This window comes from Arachis ipaensis, chromosome B7 (genome assembly GCF_059453495.1).
Source record: "Arachis ipaensis isolate K30076 ecotype BB chromosome B7, ASM5945349v1, whole genome shotgun sequence".
Lineage (NCBI taxonomy): Eukaryota > Viridiplantae > Streptophyta > Magnoliopsida > Fabales > Fabaceae > Arachis > Arachis ipaensis.
Genome location: NC_142442.1, coordinates 13,172,093 through 13,187,728, shown reverse-complemented (window position 1 = coordinate 13,187,728; position 15,636 = coordinate 13,172,093). Strand labels below are relative to the sequence as shown.

The 15,636-nt window shown below is 33.0% G+C and overlaps 2 protein-coding genes across 5 annotated transcripts; both read right to left on the bottom strand.

Annotated features, from left to right (window-relative positions):
- Positions 1–9: 9 nt before the first annotated feature.
- SDIR1 (RING/U-box superfamily protein) lies at positions 10–4,266 on the bottom strand. Of its 4 annotated transcripts, none has more exons than XR_015892092.1 (9): positions 4,109–4,249; positions 3,221–3,366; positions 3,013–3,067; positions 2,852–2,904; positions 2,515–2,743; positions 2,253–2,367; positions 1,935–1,986; positions 1,129–1,458; positions 10–999 (listed from the first exon to the last, which is right to left on the bottom strand). XR_015892092.1 is itself a non-coding variant. In XM_016310794.2 (9 exons), the coding sequence occupies exons 2-9, from the start codon at positions 3,296–3,298 to the stop codon at positions 248–250; spliced, it is 828 nt and encodes a 275-aa protein (XP_016166280.1). In that variant the 5' UTR covers positions 3,299–3,366; positions 4,109–4,266; the 3' UTR covers positions 10–247. The 4 variants fall into 4 exon arrangements, 2 of the variants coding, with proteins under 2 accessions (XP_016166280.1, XP_016166281.1); XR_015892093.1 differs by having other exon boundaries at positions 1,935–1,983; positions 4,109–4,209; XM_016310794.2 differs by having other exon boundaries at positions 10–367; positions 1,333–1,458; positions 4,109–4,266.
- A 5,289-nt stretch (positions 4,267–9,555) lies between these two features.
- Positions 9,556–11,308, bottom strand: LOC107609999 (Eukaryotic aspartyl protease family protein). Its single transcript, XM_016312063.3, has one exon. It carries the CDS (start codon positions 10,986–10,988, stop codon positions 9,690–9,692), a length of 1,299 nt encoding a protein of 432 aa, XP_016167549.1. The 5' UTR covers positions 10,989–11,308; the 3' UTR covers positions 9,556–9,689.
- Between the last annotated feature and the right edge of the window lie 4,328 nt (positions 11,309–15,636).

The following is a 15,636-nucleotide window of genomic DNA, read 5'->3' as shown; positions in this document are numbered from 1 at the left end:
CCAGGAAGGTGAAGAAAAAAATAACTGTAAAAAATATGCTGTACAAAAGCAGGCCAAGAAACTTGGTAATTTCAGTGGCAAGCATAAGATTCATATTATATAGTTGTTACATGCTAACCCTCAAATCCCTACTATTGTAATTACAAAACTACTAGTCATAAAGCCACTTGTTTTGATGCATTCACGTTAGTTACAGCTGTTTAAAACAATCAGAACCTCATTCACAAAAAAAAATTAGAGTAGGACATCAAACCATATCTGCAATATCATTAGCTCCACTTTCATTCCACCCAGATCCCGCTCTGAATTTGCAGACGGGGCATGTTCCTTGTTGTCGCAGCCAGGGATCAATGCAATTCGCATGAAACTTCAAAAACAAGCTTTGCATCAGTCAGATTGCCTCAGATATATATAAAGATTATAAACTTCAATGAAATTTTGCATAAATGATTTTTCTTCCTAGTAAAATAACTCTCAAGACAAATTGGACATCAAATCTAAGTAAGGCAAGTAACATGCCCAGATGCCAGCAATATAAATATGGTGCTAACCTAATTGCATCCATGTCTCGATCTAAATGGCCCAGCTCAAATTGAAAAAACTCAGCAATATAACAAGGGTCATGCCAGCAACATAATTCAAGATATCCAATTTCAACCATCGGTAAGATCAGATATACTTTCAATCTCAATTATAATTGTTGGCCACATGTAAAGCCTATTCTAGCAACTTATAAAGGTCAAGGTGACTGGTTGGAGTTAACTAAATTAAAGCAGACTCAAGGCTGTTGTTTGGTTTATAGACTCAGGGTCTTGGAACTCATACTATTCAGCATTATTATGCCTGCAACATAGGATCAGAAGCCAAAGTAGCAGTTGTATTCTGTTATAGTTAGTTAAGTATCCATTCTACACCAGCTGTACATAACACCTAGTCTAGTATAGTAGCTACTTTGGAGTTAGGAGTAGCTCAGGTTGTAATATAGAATTGATGAGTGAGCTTCCAACAACAACAAAGCCTTGTCCCACTAAGTGGGGTCGGCTACATGAATCAAATGACGCCATTGTGCTCTGTCATGTATCATGTCTACAGAGAGACCGTTTACAATGATGCCATTGATGAGTGAGCTTCCACTTCTAAATAATGCAACCTGTCATACTAAGTCTTTACTCTTAACAAGATTTTTGAAGTACCAGCTTCAGTTGATCAGAATTTTCTCTCCTTGACCGATTGCTCATTTTCTCTGTCTCTTGGAAACTCACACACTTACAATTGAAAACAAAAAATTTTCTATGCAAATAAAAACTAAAGATATGGGATGATTGTATAAACCTGATGCAAGCAGGGCAAGCTACGAAGTACATCCCCAATGTTAACTTGCTCCAAACATACACTGCAAGTCAGCTCATCATCAGCGGCTTTCATGCTTCCAGCTACATTTGAATTGTCTTGCTTCTTCTGCCACAAATAAAATGAAGCAATAAGTTATTTCAATCTGTCACTCTACACTAAGCTCAGACCATAGAGATTTGCTAGAAAAGCATGTGATCAGAAGCTTTTGTTATCAGCTCCCCATAAAAAATATAAAAACATCTATCAAACAAGAGATCTGCTTAAGAGAACAAAACATATTGCATCATATAGACTGATACACAATACAGGCAGTGGATTTTCATTCCCTAATAACTTTATATACACGAAATACTACCTATCTAAAGAAATTGGCAAATAAAGTTGTCAATAATGACAAATGTGAGGATATTGATGTGTTCATAATGGTAATGCAATATAGTCAAAGCACAGGAAAGGCAAGCACTAATATTAAGTATGAACACTCCTAGAAAAAAGTGGAATTGTCAACGGATGCAATATATGTCACTTGTTTAAGCCAATTAGCCAAAATAAAACAAAATAACCAAAGATGTAGTTGCTACCTCCGCAGGAGTGGAAGATGACCCCTGTTGCATTGAGGAACCAGTGCCACTGCTGTAAGCAAATGCAGCTTCTTGTCAAGAAACCAGAATTATAAATTTATAATTTCTAAGAAGCGTATATAGAATCTTGCAAAATCATGTCACAGGCTCCTTTAAATTGGTGAATAATAAAAATATAAAGATTAGAAGAAATTTTTTTTTTGAAAACAATTGGTGCAGTTTTGAAGAATGCAATAAATAATAATTCGTTATCACAACTGGGGTTCTCATCTAATTAGAATTACTCTTAGAGATAGAATTAATCTGACCGTTACTTACTTTTGTGGACCAGAAACCTTGTATTTGTGTACAGGAAGTGCATTTATCTCTTCCTCGGTCATGGAAGGTGCAGTAGGAACATTATCAGAATCAAGAGCCCTTAGTGTTTCATAATCTGTACAAAGTAAAAAAAAAAATTACATGAATAAAACATTCTACATAACTCTAGTACATGTGAAATATACACCTTGATAAAGTTCCGCAGAATTAGATTCAAAAGGTTCTAAACAGCTAAGTGGAAAAATGAATAAAATTTCACGACCTAGCTCATCAAACTCCCGATCAAGAAGTGCAAGTTGAAGTCTGAGGCCTTGTAGGCGTCCTCTGGTGGCAAGGGCAATTGATGGCGGCATATGCAACCGCAGCTCAGTGTGGCCTAAAAGCCCACTAGCTGCTGCTGCATGAGCTTGAGCCTGTGCTTGAAGCTGTTGACATGTTGCATACATCCTCAACATTGTAGCCATTAAGAAAACACCAAGCACCAGCCAGAGCTGCAGACAGAAATTAATAGAAGACGGCATAAATCACTTTAATCATTTAAAATCAGAGTTTACATGGAAAACATTTGTATTTATCATCTAGATTCTAGAAGATCATACCAGAAAATTTGGTGACATCTGGTGCGAGTTAAGTATCATGAACAACAAGAGAACTGAATAATGTAGGCAATATGATCAGAATAGGATAATGAGGACACAGTACACAGATAATTAAAGGGAAAAAAGAAAAACATGTGCATAATATGACAGAAGTTTAGTACCTGTGACGAGGAAAGTGAGTGAATTGGAATTACTAGGACGTGCTGGATGAACACGCTGAAGAAAAAATGGAATTAATATTTGGTTTCAGTTAATGTTTTATAAAAAATGAGACAGCCCTTTATTCAAAAAACAAAGACGCAAAAAATCATCACAATAGTCAGCTTCACTGACATCCATATGCAGATAATTGGTATAGAAGTTACATACCAATGCACGTCGCTCAGGCATAAATCCTGGAAATCCATTTTCTATGTCCGCTCTTGTTCCCCGGAATACAAAACTCATGGCTTTATGGAGTTGAAACCTAAATTAAAATTTCACCACTTGACTAAACAGAAAGCTACAATTAAAACCTGCCAATATTGTGAAACAAATCATAGTCAGACCACAAGAAATCCAACCATAAATGATAAATCAACATGATTCAAACAGATTCTCCACCATTAAAATATGATAGCTTTTTAGACAAGAAACTTTTGGAATAGCATTATATGATAGCTATTTAATGTAGAGCACACAGTGTTTTCATGGAAAATTTCCTGTCTCATATTGAGAGACTGGAAAGCTATGCTTCATTTTTTCCCCCTTCTAGCTAGATTTTGTTCTTGTCCTTTCTTCATGAAAATTTCCACCTATTTTCTTCTCAATAATTACATTTATCCAAAAAGATAAATCTCTAACTAGAAAGGTGCCAGCTACTAATTATCCACACACGGAGTACAGAAACAGACATAATTAAAGGCATGATTTTCAACAACAATTGATCCCTTACCGACTATCCTTAAGAACACACTAAAAATCAGAATCATGACAATGGCAAATCACTTCCGGGTTATTATACTTGTAATGAAGCAAGCAAAACACTGATGACCACAACCAAAAATATGATTCCTAAGATAAATCGAAAAGAACAAAAACCCCATCAAAAAATAAAAATTAAACCAAACAAAAAAAACCCTAGATCGCAATTCAGATGGATTGAACATCTTAAAAATCTCCTTAACAAAAACCGCTACTGGCCAAAAGAATCATCATGAAGCATTTTGATGCGATGATGCGTGCGAATTAGAAATCAGAGCGAAAGATGTGACTTACGAATTTGGATTTGAGGCAGTGATCGGAAAACAGAGTTTCGATCACAAACGGAACGTTCGATTGTGGTATCTCTATCGATTCAATTCTACTTCGCCACCAACAAAGATCATGACGTTGCTTTTTTGTTTTTGCTGCATTTCTTTTTGGGCTCCGTTTCTGAGTTACTTTTAATGAGGCCATATCTAATGCAGTTGTTAGTGGCCCATTCTGACCTTACATAAGTGGGCTTGGCCCAAATGTACTCATCATTTAGTTCTTGTGCCTACCTAGGAAAAATTTTTGAGAGGCCTAAAATTTTTTTAAACTTTTGATATTTGTTTAAATAGGTATATAAATTGTTTTTTTGGTTTCTCACGGTATCTCCCAATTCGGTAGGTCAAGAACTAATCCGTCGCGATACTGAGCTCTATTTAAGAGTTTGTCGCTGACCAATGAATTGCTGCATTGTTTATTTGGTTAACTTAAGTTGATTATATGTAAACTTAGGTTGGGTTTGTCAGAATATTGAGACATAAAATCATGTTTAACAGAGACATAAACAAAGATATTATATATAAAGATATTAAATTAGTATATTTTATATCTATTCTAACAAAATATAAAGATACTAATAAGAAATATAACTTTTTTTTATTATTATTTTTGTTAATTTTTTATTATTTTTTTAATTTTTTAAATTAAAAAAATAAATTAAATTCTTATAATTTATTTTAACTTATCACCAAATAAAATACAAAAATACTAATTTTTATGTTCTTATTCTTTATGTCTTATTTTTAATATTTTATTTTTTTGTTTAATTCCTTAATCTTTTAACTTAGATATGGTCTTCTCTTATCTTCTATGCGTGTATTTTGTTTTTGCTGTGTGCTTGCCTGATGTCTCCAGGTGATTGAAGACGTAGATATTCGTGAAAATATTTTAAGAGGGGAATAGGAATGGTGCGAAATATTTTCCTGTGAGAATGTGAAATAAGTACAAAGATCTCTCTGTGAGGAAATATAGAGTGGGATTGAGAACTATATCCTCGATCGTAAAGATCTATATTGCAAATATAATTATATATATGGAGTAAACTATCGTTTTTATTCTCAATATTTGGGGTAAGTTTTAAATAAAGTTGTTCCTAATATTTTAATTGTCCTATTTAAATTTCTAACGTTTTAAAATTGGTTTAATGTTGTCCTACCATTAGGGATCCGTTAATAGAATTGACGACGAGACAAAATTGAGGCGATTTTAAACGTTAGGAACTTAAATAGGACGAAAACGTTGGGGCAAAAACAATACATAGAAATAAATTTTAATTTTATCCTTCAATAATATTAATTTTTTGCTGTACATAGTATTCAATTATTTTTTAATCACATCTAAGTAAATTACACTTAATTACAATAAATTCATTTTTTTTATAATTTTATACTTAAGGTAAGGTAATTTTTTTATAAATAAATAAATTTTACACTTTTATTCTAAATAAATAATGTAATGTGATTAGAATGAAAGTGTAAAATTATAAAAAAATATATATAAGTAATGTGATTAAGTAATGAAAGTAAAATTACATTATTTAGAATGAAAGTGTAAAAGTTATTTATTCATAAAAAATTACATTACTTTAAGTGTAAAATTATAAAAAAATTATAAGTAATTTGATTAAGTAATGAAAGTGAAATTACATTATTTAGAATGAAAGTATAAAATTTATTTATTTATAAAAAAATTACATTACTTTAAACGTAAAATTATAAAAAAATTAATTTATTTAAAATGAAAGTGTAAAATTATAAAAAAAAATTATAAGTAATGTGATTAAGTAATGAAAGTAAAATTACATTATTTAAAATAAAAGTGTAAAATTTATTTATTTATAAAAAGATTACGTTACTTTAAGAGTAAAATTATAAAAAAATTAATTTATTTATAATGAAAGTAATGTGATTAACAGTAATTTATTTAGATGTGATTAAAAAATAATTGACTACTATGTACAATAAAAAATTGATATTATTAAAGGATAAAATTAAAATTTATTTCTATGTATTGTTTTTGTTCCCAACGTTTTCGTCCTATTTAAGCCCCTAACGTTTCAAAATCGTCTCAATTTTGTCCCGCTGTCAATTCTGTTAACGGATCCCTAACGACAAGACAACATTAAGTCTATTTTGAAATGTTAGGGATTTAAATAGGACAATTAAAACGTTAAGAATAACTTTGAGACTTACCCCAAATATTGGACACAAAAACGATTAGTTAATTTAATGGAGACCTCTCATCATTTTTGTTGAATTATTAAGTATTTTAAATAGAGCTACTGGAGTAGCAATAATATTTTTATAATAAAGACGTTACCGTGATTATAGAAACAAGTCATTTAGTAACTAAATTTAACTAAGTTAATTGAATAATTTATTAACACAATAAAAAATTTTCACATGTGCATATGAATTTATGTCTTTTCTTTTTTTTTTAAAAAATAATTTTATTAGACTTAATTACAAAAATTGTTTATTTACCTAATATTTCTCAAAGACGTTAATACTTGATTTTTCAAATGAAAATTGTACAATATCCATCATATTTTTTTTTATCTGTAAAAGTACATTGCATACTTTGTTTAAAATTTAATCATTTAATGTTTAAACTTAATTTATAATGTGTTATTATATAAAATAGTTAAAATTTTATTTATCTATAATCCCGTAGAAATCATTGAAGTTATATATTATTAAGGAAGAGGAGGAAAATTTCTCCACCATGAAAAACGAGGTTGGAAGAAAAAAATTGTTTCTCATCCCCACTCTATTGTGTAGTCATCCCTACAATTATGTATATTTTAGTTTTTGGCCTAGATTTCCTGATCAGATTACATGTTTACATATTCTTAAAATTCTTGTATTGGGTGATAGATTTTGTTGGATTGATTGATTTGTCAATGTTGAGAGCCGAACCAACATGATGATCAAGTTCATCTAATAATGCTTTATGGGTACGCATCATTAACACATTTTGCTTTGAAGTATTGAACAAATTAAATGATTAAATCAATGTAGTTTTCCCTTAGAGCCTCCACCTTAGCCACTTAAGCAGGTTCACCTACCTTTGAAACTTATCAAATTAATGAATGCCTAAAAAATAACTGAAATGTTTTTGGTGGTGCCAACTGCTAATCATTTACACCTTGTTTTTTTTTTGGTGACTATTTACACCTTGTTTGAAAATTATTTAACATGTGAAAAAATTTTATTTTTATTAAAAAAAGAATTTATTTCTATTTGAAACTCAATTTCATGATTTAGAATAATTATAATATATTAATTGAATTTAAATTTTGAAGAATATGTGAGTAAATTAAAAAATCAGACTCCTTTTAGTCTAATTTACAAATAAAAAAATAAGAATTCGAATTTTTAAAAAAAATTGAATTATTTATTTTAATTGTTTTAAAATAAAAAGAATCCAATTCTTAAATAAATTTTAATTTTTAGTACTCCAAACAAGTTCTTTTTAAAAAAAATAAAAATTGGGAGCAAATTATCTCCAACATCTCACATACACAACCATGAGAAGACACCTAAAAAAATAAAAATAAAAAAAGAGACCCAAAAAAACACACAACCATGAGAACATAAATTGATCTCCGGAACCGGTGGACCATGGATCCAACTAATTAACTGGGACCATTCACCAAAACCCGAAAACCTTAAAGAAAAACCCTACCATGAAGCTTTACCCAAAAATAAACTCTACCTTGGAGACATAAGCCATTGGTGGTTGATTTTTTTGGTTATGGAAGAGGTGAAGGTGTTGTGCTGGGTTATGGATGATGGAGGTGCTATACTAATTTTTGGGACAATTTTTTGCTCAGATTTAGTGTTAAGAAATCGGACCCTTCGAGTTCTTTGTTTTTAAGTTTTTGGAAGCAAATCGAAGGGTCCGTTTTGCATGAAGGGAGGATCTGAAATTCACATAAAGTAAATCGGACTCTGCGATTTTTTTATGATCAAATTTTTTTTTGATGATTTACATGAAATCGGATGGTCCATTTTCTCTGTTAATTTACTTTTTGAATTAAGTTCAAGAAATTCTTGGATCCGAGTTGTGCCTGACACCACACCAATGTTAAGCACCACTCTTTTCCATATCCAAGTTCAGTACCAACTTTACCTTCATAATCAAATTAAAAAGCGGCCATTGGAAGTAGCGATAATCAATTTAATTAAATTAACAAAAGAAAATCAAGTTAAGTTGGTTTAGTAATTAATTTATTAGTTAATGACAAATTTTAAAATAAATCTCAATTAAATACTACTCCATCATAGACTTTTTTAATTGAAAAAAAAAAAGAAATAAAAAAACTATGCTAAGTTGATAACTATAATTCGTTGTTAATGATTGACAAATTGATTATCTTTGAAGTTCTTAGATCCCATAAAAATATATCAAGTTAAATAGTAAATTACTATGATATAATCATTTTTATTTTTACTAATCGAATTTACTTTTCAATCAAGGTTGTTGAAAGGATATTTTTTTTTTTTTGGGTTAGATATGAGGATATAACCAGTACTACTACTGCCACACATCTAAGAAAGGTCAATAACCATGATTAGTTTTCTTTTCTTCTTTTTTTTTTTCTTTTAAATGTTTTTGTCCTTTTGCTTGACCACTAACCGCTTTTGATTTTTTGTGTGGAAAAAAAGAACATGTATGATAATATGGTGTGAGTTGAGAGGTGTTTTATTTGGATATGGGATGACATAAATCGGACGGTTCGATTTGTGATTTCGAAAGAAAAAAATTTAATGTTAAAATCGGATCGTCCGATTTTTATTTTAACAAATAAAAAAATAAAAAATACAAATCGTACCATCCGATTTGGAGTTTAATTTTTTCTTCAAGCAAATCGGACCCTCCGATTTGTAATTTATTTTTTTCATCAAACAAATCGGACCGTCCGATTTGAATAAAACACCATATGAAAAAAAAACACCTAATTTTCTAATAACAATATATTACATATATTTAACCAATATAAAAAAAAATTAGCCACCACTAACTATGATATTTTATGTCCCAACTCCCAGGTTACCTGGAGATAAGCCTTTAAATCTTATAAGCAAACCTTTTTTCTCAACAAACACAAGTTATTAGTTAAATAAAAGTATAAAACATGAGAAAAAATGTTTTATTTACTTTATAGATACAGAGGGTGTACATATTAACTAAAGAGTATAATCAAGGGATTAATTTTTTCAACTAACTCAGTCATTTTTTAATTTTAAATTATAAATATTAAATTATATATTTTAAATTTTAATTATAATTTCTTTTAAAATAAAAATTAAAAAATAATTTTACAATAAAACATTTATTAATATTATCTATTAAAAATTAATTTCCTATACTTTTTCTTAACTAAAACGCTAATCATGTGGTCACCTTAGTTGCCGCACTAAATCTTTCTAACAATGTTATACTTCAAAAACTAAGTTAAAAATAATAATAAAAAGAAGGAAAAGTAAAAAACAATGTAATGCGAGGGTTAATTAGATAGAAAAGTATTTGGTATGTAAAAATGTTAAGAAGCAGGGGAAAGTCGTTGACTAGCAAGGTCACACTTAGTGTCAGCAAATCCAACTCGAGCGTTGACCAAATCAAACTCCATCCACACGTTCTGCTGATGATGATGCCCAATCACATAAGCCTCAATCCCCAACATATCCGAGTTCCCAAACGTGAAGCAATACATCGATTCATTCACCTTATACAGCAACCTTTCACCGGAAACCCTCATTTCCGCCCCCGAAAACACCATTGTCACCGCCGGCACCTCTGCCGCCACACCCCCACCACCACCCACAACACTGTAACACAAGTCCATGGCTCCCTGGAACACAAAGTTCGGATCCTCAACCACCTTCAACATACTCTTCCCCTTCGTTTGATTCAAAAATTCATTCTTTAGCGCCGTATAAACCGACCCAAGAAGGAACGTGAATTGGGTACCCGAATCCACCATTGTTTGACCCGCTCCGGTGTGATCGGGAACAAAAATGGACTTGGGAAGTTGAAGAAGCTTGTCCGAAACCTTAATCCCCTCGAGCTGTACGGTGTAAGCGACGCGGTCGAAGTACGGCAAGGAGGTTGTGGTTTTGACGAGAGGTGTGTATTGGAGAGGGCCAAGCCAGGGAAACGCGGTGGTGGCTCCGAAGAGGAGGATGCCGGAGGAGCCTTCGCCGACGGAGATGCAGTAAGAGAATTTGGGAAGGCCAAGTTGGGTTACGAAGGAGAGTGAACCTTGGTTCATGCCTAAAAGACCTGTGGATTTTGAATCCTCGTTTGGGTTTGTGGTGTACCCAGATTCCATGCAGCCGAAGAGAGTGTTGGGTTGTGGGGTGGCTCCGATGGAGAAGGTGTCGGCGGCGAGTGTGCCCTCGGTGGAGGTGGAGTCGGCGTAGGAGACGATGACGTGGCAGAGTTTGCTGGTGGTGGAGTCGCAGGAGACCGGAATGGGTAGGTCTTGAGTTCGAATCTTGCATATGGAAGAACTGCATGGGGTTGGAACATAGGAAGAAGAGAGAGAAGAGTTGAAGAAGTTGAAGGTGTTGTTGTTTACGGGGTTGCAGTGGAGCCAAGAGAGTTCGCTGCCTGTGTCGAGGACCATGGTAACGTTCTGTGGGGGCGTGCCGACGGTTAATGTGACCGTTAAGGTGACGTTGTGTTGGAATGAGAGCTTTCGAGAATTTGAAGAAGGTTGTTGTGTTTGTTGTTTCAGCGGAAGTAGGAGGAGCGGTTGTTGTTGATTACTTGTTTGGAATTGGAGAAGAGTGATGGAAATTATTAGAGTTTGAAGGAGAAGAGGTGTAGAAGAGGCCATGAATTGAGTTAGTGTTATTATTAGTGTGGTGTTGGTTGGTACTTGGTAGATTGGTTTTTATTGTTAGGTCCTCTCTGATGATTAAAATGTTTTTGTTTGGATGGAAATTAAAGAGGCATAAATGGTGGAGGCCGGAGAGGATGGGTCTCTGTTGGATTATTGTACCGTCAGTGGTGCAGTTTTTTGGGTTATAAAGATTCTTCTGATGATGTATTGCTAGCTGGATTGTACCAGAGAATCCATGTCATCACATTCCGCGGAAACCAGGGATATTTTGTTTCAACTTTGAATGCAGGGTCATGCATCTTCTATGTTAATTTAAGAGTTTTGAAATGAATACAAATACATACAAAATATCATAAATATCAAAATATATTTAAATAATATTTTTTATGAATAAAAATATTATAATATTAGTGAAATTATAAGGTTTGAAACATATTTTTATCTATAAAAATCAATTTTTTAAATGTATTTTGATATTTACGAATTTTATTCTTTTGTCTATTTTAATCAGATATATAAACTTGAGTTTACATGAGATATTCGAAAATGGAAATAAGTATAAGACTATGCGAATATATATATATATATATATATATATATAAACTAAAATAGTAAAATAAAAAAAATTGTGACATAATAAGATTTAAATAATAGTCACATATTTCTCTCATGAATATACTTGATAAAAATTGAGTATAAATCAAGAATTAAGAGTTTGAAGGTTAGTTCATGTATTGATGTAGAAATTATAAACAGAGAATAAAGTTTATAACACAAGAAAATTAAACTGAATTTTATTCATTGAGATAATAGCATTGTGTCTTAGAATTGGGAAGTTACATTATATTTAGAAGATACAAGTGTTGTAGGTACCAATAAAAAAACAAAAATTATAAAATAATAGAATTAAGAAGTTAGTTTAACTTTATAACTAATGTATCACCCTAATATTCAAATCCTTATACTCGAGTCATAAGTCAATGATATTATAATGATACGATCTTTAAGGTGGATTTTTATTACATAATTATAAGTAAAATAGAAAGAGGTATTAATTGAGAAGCCTGAAAAGAGTAAAAATAAAATCGCAAAGTCGTATCACTCACGCATCGACAACTAAAAAATAAAGCGTGAAGTCGAAAGCGTTATACAAATAAAGGCATTAAGGAGAATAAGAGAAGGACAGTATATAGATATATAACATAAGTAAATAGCCACTAGTTGTGACCCGCGAAGTTTAGGCCGGCTATGGTACAGTATAACAGTAGTTGACAACAGAATCTCCTAATCTCTCCCAAAAGAAACATAAGAGCCTCTATAGGCAAGTTCAAAAGAGTTCAATATATAATATAAGCTTTTCAAAATAAAGGTTGAGAGATTCTAAGCAAAATATAAAGTAGAGAATATAAAGATCTTCGCCATCTCTCATATGAACCACAACTCATTTCTGAGCACCTGGACCTGTATCTGAAAAACAAGAGATATACGGAATGAGAACCCCCGACCCATGGGTTTCCAGTACGGTAAAAGTGCCAAATAAATACAATGCATTGTAACAAAAACTCACTAAGCATCCTAAACTTTCTTTCACCAAATATTCATCCTATGTTCTCGCTAATCCATAAATAGGCAACTGTCATAAGGGAATGCTAAATCTGGTTTATATTCCTCATGCTTTCCAACTTTCTAATTCTCCGACGATTCACAATCAGAATTATAAACGAAACCATCCCCAGCCATCCTGTCACATCAATTCTATATCGTTACCTCATATTCTCATCTGGAGCAAGTGAAATCACTTCACTACGTCTACCCAGGGAGCTCAAATTACCTCATTCAATAATCATCATCATTATTCAATTACATCATCAACTCATCTCATCAAGAACAGCCCTCAACGTCCACCGACACCAGCATGAGGGACCTCTCAGTTGTACAAACACAATCAATACAGACAAGTAATACACAATTAAGGTACAAGTAGAACAGATAGCATATAGTCAGGTAACATAGCATATATGATATAGCAATCCAAACAAATAGGCAAACCCAAATAATTCAAACATATGCAAATGATGTATGCATGTCCTATGGCTGATGATGATATCATCTGTCGGTTATCAAGCCAACCTGACGTGTTCGGTAGCTTACCCGGGCACAGTCTCTCTGTTGCGCATTAATATCATTAGAGGGTATATGTGCCCTGTCACCATTAGAGGGTATATGTGCCTTGTCACCATTACAACCAGAGAGAAAACACAAGCATACTCACATTCAAATTTCTCATCATTATTCATTTACCACATTCTTTCATAATCACTCTTTATTATTACCAATCTCAAACAATGACCCGAAGCAAGCGGGACAAACCGCGACCCTTTCTATTACCCAGGTATCACAAATACATATTCATTCATAACTCCATAATTAAACTCATTTATCATAATCCCCCTCTCCCATCTTATACCCGGAGCAAGTGGATAATACCACTGCCTACTACCCGGGGTCACACATCACATTCAACATTTTTCATCATTATTCATTTTCTACATTTAATCATTGATCATATACATATGCATACTCAACCATAATTCAATTCTTATCATAGCCATTCTGTCCATACTATACAAAGTACTTTCACCATCATCCTCAGGAACTCATACAATCATCATTACTCATCATTCATCGTTGATTCTCACTTTACTTCATTCACAAGTCATCACATGTTCTAGTTTCTTTTCATTACTAGGCATACTATAAAAAATTAGGACTTAAAGGGTAAAAAGTGGAGGCTTAGAAGTCTGAAAATCGGCTTTAAAACTCAAAAATCAACTTTTGCTGAAAAAAGGGGTCACGCGTGCGCGTCGCCCACGTGCACGTGTGGAATTCAGAGAAACAAAGTGACGCGTGCGTGGTCGCCCATGCGCACGCGTGGATGGCAGAAAAGTAATATGACGCGTGTGCGTCAGCCACGCGTACGCGTGGTTGCGTTTTGTGCTCCTCGCACAAAACCAGCACAATTCCAGCGCAACTCTCTGGATTTTCTACGGGGCATTTGTATTAGTGCAGCGACGCATACGCGTCGGCCAGGCGCACGCGTGAGTGAGTAAAAATCGAGATTGACGCGTGCGCGTCGGCCACGCGTGCGCGTGGAAGCACGATATTCAAAATTTTTACTTAGTTAAAAAGCTGCAGAATTACATTTTCAAACCCCAAATTTCCAACACACATAACTTCTTCTACAATATTCTTTTTTCAACCATTTCTGAACCGTTGGAAAGATCGTTGAATAAACTTTCATAAAAATTCAACTTTAAAGGATTCCAAACTCCATGGACCGAGTTATGGACAGCCAAAGTTGGTCAAAAGTCAATTTTTATCCAAAAATAGAAATCACCAATCTTTCCAATGTTCACAAGCCAAATTCATTTTCACTCATCCAAATGACCACAACCTAACCACATTCACATAATTATACTCAACCAAAACCAAACCTACCTCATCTATACAATTTCACCCATAACTATCAAATTCCACACCTCAATTTCTCAAACCTTATTATTCAATAACCAAACCAATTATTCACACATTCAATATCTAAAATTCATCCAATCTCTTATATCATCACACAATACATACATCAACTTACCTTCTTTACCTCTTTCTGGCCTCCAGCCCAAGATTCACGGTCTCTGACCCAAATTCACAATTTAAATGCATATTCCACAAACCAACATTCATTATCCAATTCATCAAATTCTCAACACACCAAATATACAAATTCACACAATTCTCAACCCAATCATTCATTCACATTACATATCAACTATGCATAATAGTACCAACCATTTACACAATCCAAACTTATCCTAGGGGTATTTAGCCAAGGAATTCTCATCACACCACACGGTACTTAAATAAAACTTAAACCGTACCTCTTGTAGCCAAAATAATTGAGCTTTTTCTTGAGAATCTTCTCTAACCCTTAACTCCAAGCCTCACCAAGGCCCCACAAGCAATATCAATCTTCCAATTGTGCACCAAAATCACCCAATACTCTAACATAATCAATTTCACATACATACATCAACCTAGGGTTCATAAAAATGATAAATCACAAGGGTTAGAGGGTTTCTTACCTTAACCCACAAAATTTTGTGATGAATATCACCAATGGCTCATACTAGAGCACTCTTAAACAACCAAAATCACAAGATTTTCTCAAAATCCAAACCAAATTCGAAATATAAGAGAAAAATCAAAACTGGACAGAGGAGAGTTAGATACTTACTAAAAAACTTAGATAAACTCGAAGAAGAAGAAGAGAAGAGCAACGCGTGGCCGCAAATGGCTCGTCAATCGGAGTTCTGGAGAGAAAGTTATGGTGATTTGAAGATCAAAGAGAGTTAGGGTTTCTCTCTTCTCATCTCTCTCTTTTCATTTCAGCAACAACCACACTAAATGAGGGTTGTGGTGGCTGAATGACTTTAAGTTAAGGCTTATATATGCTGGGGTTGGGTCCAATTCACTTGATTTAGTCCATTGGCCCAACTTTAGGCCAAAACCTTCAAGATTAGAGCTTTAAATTGCATTTTAAATATTTCTACTTGTCCTAATTATAAATCCTAATTTCTTAACCTTA